Source organism: Elaeis guineensis, chromosome 4 (genome assembly GCF_000442705.2).
Source record: "Elaeis guineensis isolate ETL-2024a chromosome 4, EG11, whole genome shotgun sequence".
Lineage (NCBI taxonomy): Eukaryota > Viridiplantae > Streptophyta > Magnoliopsida > Arecales > Arecaceae > Elaeis > Elaeis guineensis.
In genome coordinates this window covers 7,362,182-7,372,389 of record NC_025996.2, presented here as the reverse complement: position 1 = coordinate 7,372,389, position 10,208 = coordinate 7,362,182, and the positions used below count along the sequence as shown (strand labels likewise).

General features: G+C 39.3%; 1 protein-coding gene across 1 annotated transcript; it reads left to right on the top strand.

Moving 5' to 3' along the window:
- Positions 1-606: 606 nt before the first annotated feature.
- Positions 607-1,757, top strand: LOC140857237 (uncharacterized; the record flags this gene model as incomplete). Its single annotated transcript, XM_073255992.1, has 1 exon — positions 607-1,757. A coding segment is annotated over one exon (903 nt), but the record flags the coding sequence as incomplete, so codon positions are not given.
- Between the last annotated feature and the right edge of the window lie 8,451 nt (positions 1,758-10,208).

The window sequence follows — 10,208 nt, the reverse complement described above, 5'->3', positions numbered from 1 at the left end:
TGGGAGTAGATTGTCAGAGATATTTTATCTCTTCTTAAATATCTTCGAGAGTCGTACCTGATAACGTTGTTTCATGGCGCATGGGGCTATCCCTATTAATGGTATAAGCTGGCAGCTGAAGAACACGAGGGGCTCGTTGGAGCATGATTACCTCTATTTATTAATGGGATAATATATCGGGCTATAAAAAAGTCTCGTGGGGTCAATAGCTGAAACTGACAATGGAGGTCGATGTCATGATCAGAGACCGAAGTGAGGTCGGACGTGCATGAAGATCACTGGCATCTGCGAGCTGAAGCAGGATGCGGAGGTGTCTCTCCCTGCCACCTCTCTTTTTTTCTCTTTTTCTACTGTCTTGTTATGCTGCTTGTGGGGGGATAGGATGCGAAGAAGAGGCAATTAATGCCTCTGTCAGATCCGGTCCAAAAGTCCTCCATGTCTTCGGCTAACATCAAAATACCCCTAACAGCTTCTAATGAGATCGAGCTCCCGGAACACCTTGCTCCTTGCTAAGATGTTAAAATTATAAATGTGCTAGTTTAACATCTTAATCAAGTCACTGGATCACTTCAAACAGATAAAGTGTAACATTTGGTGCATTAATTTCTTCAAGCAGGGCTTCACGTAGCCATCCAATGCAAAACTGGCAATGGGTTCTACGAGACCAAAGGTGTAGGTTTGCTCGGCAAGAGTGGAAGCTTCGACGTACAACTACCGAGCGGCATCCTCCGTGATGGTGGGGAGCCGAAGGATGAGTGCTTTGCGCAGCTCCGCAGTAACTCAGAAGCTCCTTGCCCTGACAATAATGGAGTGGACCGATCTAAGATCGTGCTAAAATCTAAAGAGAGTGGAAAACACTCATTTGTTGTGGCAGCGGGGAAACTGTCATTCTCATCGACATGCACGTCGGCATTCCATTTCAAGCCCCCTCCCAAGTTGCGTACACTCCAAGAGCCACCGACCTCAGTCGACAAACCGCCACCGGCCAAGAAGCCATGCCCGCCGGCTCCCAAGAAGCCATGTCCACCGGCTCCCAAGAAGCCATGTCCCCCGGTTCCCAAGAAGCCATGCCCGCCATGCCCACCGCCGTGCCCCCCGCCATGCCCGCCTCCATGCCTGCCCAAGAAGCCATGCCCACCGGCTCCAAAGAAGCCATGCCCGCCGGCTCCCAAGAAGCCATGCCCGCCACCATGCCCGCCGCCGTGCCCACCGCCATGCGTCCCTCCATGCCCGCCGCCATGCCCCCCGCCATCCCCGCCGCCGTGCCCACCGCCATGCCCGCCTCCATACCCTCGGCCATGTCCACCGGCTCCCAAGAAACCATGCCCGGCCGCCTCCATGCCCCCCGCTATGCCCGCCTCCCAAGAAGCCCTGCCCGCCTCCCAAGAAGCCATGCCCGCCGGTTCCCAAGTAGCTACATCCTTCAATTCCAAAGCTACCTTCCTTGAAGCAAATATTTCTCCTTGTACCATCCTCACCCCAAGTTCAAGTTCCCTCCTATCCACATGAAACAACCTCCTCCAATCCCCAAGCCACCTCCAATCCCTTATACCATCCATACCCCATTCCCTCCTAGTCACAAGAAGCCACTTCCTCCTTTTCCAAAGCTCCCTCCCTTTCACATCCTCATCCAAAGTTCCAGTTCCCTCCCAAGCCAAAATTCTACAACAAGAAGCCTCCAATATTAATTCTTTCCACCAGTCAAGGAGTACCAGATAACGAAAACAAATTTGGAAGCTAGTTGTGGCATCGTTTCTTGATACTTTATGGTTGGTTAGTTACCCTTCCTGTTTTGAGGATTTCCCTTATCAGTTAGTGTTGTAATAAAGCTCGTCCTTAAGATTGTTTCGAGTCTTGGGCAGGGTGACCGTCACCCATTTGTATTGGATGAATATTTGTGATTTTCACGTGTTTATGTGAGCTTGTGTGATTGGTAATGGTAATAATTCAAGGACTTCTTGCTTTCTACTCGCCAACTTAAAATTTGCCCTCCACTTTTTCTAAACGACTTGAAGAGACCTACGCTTGGGATACAAGTAGATAGTTTTCCTTTCGAAGATGAAGGTTCAATCTAGCTTTAACGGACCAGGAAAAGAAGTCCAGCTCATCTAAGTTAGGCGCCGGTTGTATTCCAAAATCGTAAGGTGAAATAGAGTCTTATATGATTGACAAAAAAATTGGAAACCTTTGATTGCAATAGAAATTAGAAAATAGTTTTCTAGCTTATCAAACTCAGAATTTGGTTCGGCATATTAATATAGTTACAAAATCTCTGGGACAAACATCATACGTCCCTTCCTTGTAAAATTACAGGAGTGTGCCTCGATGGTTACCCTATCCATTGCAATTGTCGACAAGTGTTGTGAGAAGAATATCATAACTTCGAGAGTTGGTGGAATTAATTCGTAGGCAGCTGTAGGGGAGCAATGTGCTTGTCTGGAAGCGACCAAGCCCTGCGAGTAAATATTCTTATAACAAATCAACGAAAACGCTTGCATTTCATTGGTTGCCGTATATTTCACCGATTTTCATGATAATACCCCATCCTGCCCCATCAATTCTCGACTTTTGACTGGCTTCCTATATATAAGTTTGATGTGGTATCACCGTTGTAACGAATATTTACTCAAGCCCTGCGACGTCTCTCTTTTCCTACCCGAAAACATTAATGCTACAGGCACATAAAAATAGCAACAACAAAAGCACGGATCTTGTTATACCGAGCCGCACCATCTGCCACACTAGGCCGACGTCCGAGGGAGAACGATATGGGTCGCATCTCACTGGCATTCTTTGCTCGGTCTTCATGTGGATTCTGGATTTAAGCAAAAGGCCACTTGAACAGGCCAGGAGGAGAAGGTACTGGTGATGGAGTGGCATCAAGCAACAGGTGATGGAGGTCAGGAGGGGCCAAGATCTCCATTGTTGCTGCTTCCAGGATGTCTAAGATGCCACGTGTGAAATATGGAATTTGAAGGAGCTTTTTTTTTTTTTGGGTACGGAATTTGAAGTAACTTTTGCTACGTGTTATTCCTGATGGGTTTGAAGTCCACGTGGAAAAGCCCAGCAGTAGCGCACCAGGCCCGACCTAGACCCACGCACGTGGGCCGACCTAGCAGACGATGTATCGCAGCTCACTGCATTGTCGCAGTCCATGGAAGGGCGCATAGACCAAGCGTCCGTTTCGTTGCCATTTCTTACGGTCCATGGTGGACCAGTGCCTGATTCCCAGACGTTTTTCGCAGTTGACAGTGGGATTTATGGAGCGATGGCGCGATCGGATGGTTCCTGTTTATTTCGATGATGATCCAACGGCTGATGGTGGTTTCAGATCTGTTTCTGGTATTTTTTTACTCTCATTTTCGCCCGTTCGATGGAGATCTGATGGCCGGTTTCAGAGTTTTTAATTGGACAATGAAAGAGAGTTTGATTTCGATGCAATTTGGCCTATTTTCGAGCTCTATTTAAAGGAGGCCTCGATAGAGGTTCTATAGTACACTGAGAGCAAAAAATAGAGAGCATAGAGAGATTTTTTATAGTGAGATATAGAGAGGTGTGAGATTTTTTTAAGAGAAAAGAGCGTGCTTTTTTCTTGTATAAGAGAATCTGCGTGAGCTTGTAATTTTTTTTCTCCAAGTTTATATCCTTGTGCCATAGAATTTAATAGAAGAACGTCGAGGAGGTCTTGCCCATGGACATAGGCCAACAATTAAGCCAAACCACGTTATATCTGATGTGCTTTCTTTTCTCTTATTTTATTGTTTGATTATCTTCCTTTTATTTTGCATTCTATATTTGTTCAAATTATCTTTCCTCTATAAAATGATTCTATTTCCACTATGCTTGTATGCCGTGTGGGTTGAGATGTGCTCGGTTATCCCTCGACCAATCCTTTTAACTTGGTATCAGAGCAGAGAGATTCTTTTGTAGCTTGTTTGTTTTGAAACAATGACGGATAAGGTGATAATAACAAAATATGAGATACCGAGGTTTGATATTAAACTTTGCACTTTGAAAGATGAAAATACAGGCAGTATTGATCAAGGATGGTTGTGAAGTTGCTTTGCAAGGAAAGGAATGCAAACCTCAAGAGATGATGGTGGACAATATGAGGAGAAAGACAAGCTGACAATGATGAATCCCTATTTGATGTTGGATGATTCAGTATTGTTCAATATCGAAGCCGAGACTACTACCAAAGGGATTTGAAAAAAAGTTGAAGAACCTCTATGAAGAAAAGTCTTTGGTGAATAAAATCTATTTGAAGTGACAATTATACAATCTAAAGATGAAGGACGGGACATTAGTTCAAGAGTATTTAGATGTATTCAATTCCATTGTGAGCAAGCTTGCGGCCCTAGATGTCAGAATTGAAGATGAAGAGAAGACTAGCATTCTACTTTGTTTTATGTCAGAGTCTTGGAATAATCTTATTATGAACTTAAGTCATGTTGAAATCCTCAAGATGGAGTCAATTATGGCATCATTGCTTATAGAGGAGATAAGATGAAAATCTAGCCAAGAAAGCTCTTTGGGAGAGGCCATGACAGAATGAGGAAAGTCTTTTGAGAGGGAACGTGGTGATCGAGGGAAGACAAGATCTAAATTCAAGGGCAAGAAGAAGGTGAAATGCTGGAATTATGAAAAATCAGGACATGTAAAAAAAAATTATTGGACTAGAGGAGTTGATACAAAATCTGAATCGAAAAACTTCCAAGGCAATGTAGCAGAAAGTGAAATTAGTTCAGCTACTTCAGATGATGGAGATGTATTGACGGCATTGGAGAGATCCGAGCTTGCACATCATTGAATTTTGGATTTGGGGACATCTTTTCACGTGACTCCTTTTAGGAAGTGGTTTCATATATACAAACTATGGGATGGAGGAGTTATCTATTTGCATAACAATACAATTTGTCCTGTGATTGGAGTGGGAGATGTTCGGATCAAGATGTTTGATGGTATAGTTCGGATGGTTTTTAATATACGGCATGTTCCTATACTTCGTAAGAGTTTACTATCACTTGGAAAGTTTTGCAAGCAAAGCTTAAAATTTGTCTGAGAGAAAGATCAATTGAAGGTGTCCAAAGGATGTTTGGTGGTGATAAAGGGAGTACAAATAAGTGATTTTTATAAATTGATGGATGAGATTCAGATGGAAGAGGTAGTCGTAGTAAATGCAAAGATGGTGTCTCCGATGGTTTGGTATCAACGTTTAAGATATATGAGTGAGTATGGGCTACAATTATTATCAAATAAGGAGCTTCTTTCAGGGTACAAGTTAGCGCCACTAGAATTTTGTGAAGATTGCATCTATGTTAAATAAAAAAGAATCTTTTTCTCTTTATTACAACAGTAAAGTAAGAAATTTTTTGAGCTAATCCACTAAGATACTTGGGAGTCACCTAATAAATCATTAGGCAAGTGTTCCTACTTTGTCTTCTTCATTGATAACTATTCTCGAAAGGCTTGGATATATATTCTAAAGTAAAAATCCGACGTCTTTGAAATCTTCAAGAAATTCAAGATTCTGATGGAAAATGAAAAAGATTTCAAAATTAAATACCTACATTTTGATAATGGAGGAAAATATTACTCTAAAAAATTTGAAAAGTTTTGTAGCAAGTATGGAATTTGACGACAACTTACAGTTTCTGGGACACCACAGCAAAATAGTATGGCAGAGAGGTTTAATAGAACACTTATAGATAGGATCCGTAGTATGTTGAGTACCACAAAATTTGATAAGAGATTTTAAGCAAAGGCTATGAGCACGGCTTATTACTTAATCAATTGAGCACCGATAAAATCACTTGGGTTGAAAATTTCAGAAGAACTTTGGAGCAGCAAGCTAGTAAATTTTTTCATCTCCGTGTCTTTGGATGTAATGCATATATGTGGATCCCAAAAGAGAAGAGGATAAAATTGGATAGGAATTCTCGAAGGTACATCTTTCTTGGCTATGCTAAAAGAGTAAAAGGATATCGGTTGTGAGATCCTACTACCCATAAGATCATTGTCAGCAGAGATATTATTTTCAATGAAGAATCCCTTCAAGGCACCAAAAAAAAGTAAGATGATGAAGTCATTACTTCTATTGAGTTCTTTGATGCAGGCGATGAGGTGGAAGCAGAGCAAGCACAAATAAATGATGAGGTAGTTGATGATGAACTGAGCGTGGAGTCTCCGCAATCACTTGAGAATGCTATCTCATCGGAAGAACTGTCAATGCAGTTCGAGCGGCCTAGGAGGGTTATTAGACCTCCTATCAGGTACGATGACTATGTCACTTTTTTCATTTTTTCTGCTAATTATGTTTGTGCTTATGTTGCTTTGACGGAGGAGGACGAGTCGATTTCATACAGGGAGGCTTGTGAGTCTACCAATGCTGGAAAGTGGCATTATGCTATGGAGGAGGAGATGGAGTCACTTCGAAAGAATAAGACTTGGGAGCTTATAGTTCTACTGAAGGAGAGGAGTCCGATCGGATGTCGGTGGGTCTATAAAGTGAAGATGGATATAGATAGAAATGTGGAGAGGTTCAAAGCACGTTTGATGGTGCAGGATTATGCTTAGAAGCTAGGAATTGACTTTAATGAGATCTTCTCACCGGTGGTTCGTCTTATTGCTATTCGGATTATTTTGACGATCGCGGTAGTCGTGGATTTAGAGCTTAAGCAGATGGATGTAAAGACGACTTTCTTGCATGGTGACTTGGAGCAGGAGATATATATGGTGCAACCTGAAGGCTTTATCAAAAAAGATAAGGAGGAGTTGGTTTGTCGACCGAATAAATCATTGTACGGTCTCAAATAGATACCAAGATGTTGGTACAAGCGATTTGATACTTTTATTATGAGTTTGGGATTTGATCGACTAGAGGCAGATTATTATGCATATTTCTATGATTATGATGATGGGAGCTTTTGTATCTTACTATTGTATGTCGACGATATGATGGTCGTAGAAAATAACAAGAGTCGGATATTAGATCTGAAAATTCAGTTAGCTGGAGAGCTCGAGATGAAGGACTTAAGAGCCATGAACCAAATACTCGGAATGAAGGTGCTACGGGATGGAAGCATAGGAAGGTCTGGCTTTCACAAAAGGGATATGTAGAAAAAGTTCTACGGTACTTCAATATGCAGAATGCGAAGCCGGTGTCTATCTCATTTTCTATTCAATTAAAACTGTTAGTCGAGTAATCACCCAGCACGGAAGCAGAAAAAGCTAACATGGTCTAAGTACTATATTCATCAGCAATAGAGAGTCTTATATTTGTCATAGTACGCATAAGACTAGACATTGCACACGCAGTGGGAGTTGTGAGCCAGTATATGACGAATCTAGATAGCGATCATTAGACAACAGTAAAGTGGATCCTCCAGTATATGAGGGAGATGACCGATCATTCACTCTATTATGGTTTAGCGAGTTTGGAGTGCATTGGATATGTTAATTCTGATTTTGTAGGTGATCGAAATAAGAGGACATCTACCATAAGCTGTGTTCTCCATAGGCCGCGATGCTATAAGCTGAAAATCTAAGCTTCAGTCAGTGGTAGCATTATCAACGATAGAGACAGAGTATGTTGCAATGGTGCACGCATGTAGAGAAGCTATCTGGCTTAAAAGGCTTCTTGAAAATTTCAAAGTGAATCAGGATGTGATGAAGGTGAATTGTGATAGTCAAAGTGCATTGCACTTGACAAAAAATCCGACATTCCACTCTCGGATAAAGCACATGATATTTGCTATCACTTTGTAAGAGATGTGATGGATGATGGTCTAGTCTTGCTGTTGAAGATTCATACTGATGCAAACCCAGCGGATGTGTTGACGAAGTCGATGACTCAAGAGAAGTTCAATTGGAGTAAAACTTCTCTCGATCTTGAAGCTACGTGATGAGTGGGAGGTAGGCAAGGCCTCCAGAGATGACGTTCTTTGGAGTTCAGTACATATCTTCAAGTGAAAGAATTGATGGCTTTGAAGCTCATGTGGAAAAACTTAGCAGCAGCGCACTAGGCCCGACCCAGACCCATGCACGTGGGCCGGCCCAGTTGACACGCGGTCGCAGCGTAGCATGGCTCACCATGTTGTCGCTGTCCACGAAAGGGCGCGTGGCCGAGCGCTCATTTTCTTGCCGTTTCTCGCAGTCCATGGTGGACCGACATCTGATTTCCAGTCATTTCTCGCAATTTACAGTGGGGTTTATGGACCGATGGTGCGATCGGATAGTTCCTATTTGTCCTGGTGATGATCTAACGGCTGATGGTGGTTTTATGTATTTTTTGACACTCGTTTTCCCCCGTTCGATGGAAATCTGATGGCCGGCTTTAGAGTTTCAGTTGGACAATGAAAGAGAGTCCGATTTCGATGCAATTTGGCCTATTTTCAAGCTCTATTTAAAGGAGGTCTCGATAGAGATTCAGTAGTATGCTAAGAGCAGAAGATAGAGAGCATAGAGAGATTTTTTACAATGAGATATAGAGAGGCGTGAGATTCTTTTGAGAGAAAAGAGCGTATTTTTCTCTTGTATAAGAGAGTCTGTGTGAGCTTCTAATTTCTTCTCCAATTTTGTATCCTTATACTGTGGAATTTAATAAAAGAACGTCGAGAAGATCTTGCCCGTAGACGTAGGTCAACAATTAGGTCGAACTACGTTACATCTGATGTATTTTCTTTTCTCTTGTTTTATTGCTTGATTATCTCCCATTTATTTTATCTTCTACATTTGTTCAAGTTATCTTTCCCTACAAAATGATTTTATTTTCACTATACTTGTGTGCCGTGTGGGTTCAGGTGTGTTCGGTTATCTCTCGGCCAATCCTTTCAATTCCTAAGGTATAGAGGTTAATTTTGAGGAATTTCCTTGATTAATGGTTCTGTGTCCTAATCTGGTGTTCAAAAATGTACCTAAGTTTATATAAAAGTGATTTGATCAGGAATCTAATTTTGCTTAAGTTTGCTGACTAATTTTACACGTGCTTTCTGATTATCTTGGTTTTTCTTGGATTTTTGGAAACATAAACCAACCTAAGCTACCATCGAAAGCACCTAGCTTAGACCAAGTGCACGAATTACATACTACCCATGGAGCAAGCTTATGAGAGCCCTTTTCCAGAATAATGCAAAAAAAAAACTTATTTACCAAAATATATCAAAACCAAACTTATTTACCAAACTAATGCAAAAGGGAAAAACGCCATTTTGAATGACGTTTTTTCCCCTTCCACGTCACCCCCCATTTCCACGGTGGCATCGTCCCAAAAAAAAAAAAAAAAAAGAGAAGAAACGCCATTCCAAATGGCGTCTTTAAAAACGCCATTTTGAATGGCGTTTTTAAAAACGCCATTCAAAATGGCATTTTCATATTTTTCCAAAAAAAAAAGAAAAAAAATCATGAAAAAATGAGAAAATTAGTTTTTTAAAATTTAAAATTAATTAATAAATTAAAATTGTAATTTTGATTGAAATTTAAAATATAAAGATTTGAATTTGTAATTCATTAAAAAAATTAATTTAGATTTTTTATTTAAAATATTTTTTAAAAGATGTCAAAAAAATCTTAAGAAATAAAAAAAAATATCATAGAAAATAAAAAAAAGAGAAAGAAATATGAAAGAAATAAAAATTTGAAATTTAATTAAAAAACATCATTCAAAATGCTTGTCCTAAAAAATTTTTTTAAAAAAATTTAAATAATAAAAAAAATATAATTTAAAATTTAAAAGAAATAAAATTTTAGAGATTAATTGAAATAAAAATAAGCATTCAAATTACTTTGTCAAATTAAAATTAATTTTTTTTTTAAAATATTCAAAAAAAATTGAAAAATAGGCTAAAAAATTTTTATAAAGACATAAAGAATTGAAAAAAAAATAGAAATTATAATTTTAATTGAAGAACAAAGTTTATAATTTTTAATTTTAAGAAATAAGAATTATAATTTTAATTGAAATTAAAATTTACTTTTTAAATAACTAAATTAATTGAAATATAAATTTTTTAGAAATATTTTAAATAAAAAAAAAATACGTAATAGAATATCAAAAATATAGAAATGGAAGAAAACTAAAATTAAAATTTAAAATTATAAAAATTATAAATTAGATTAGAAAAAATATATCATAAAAGAATAAAATTAAATTAAATTAAATACAATTTCATTTTTAGGGTATTTTATAAATGTGACTTAAAAAAATTAAA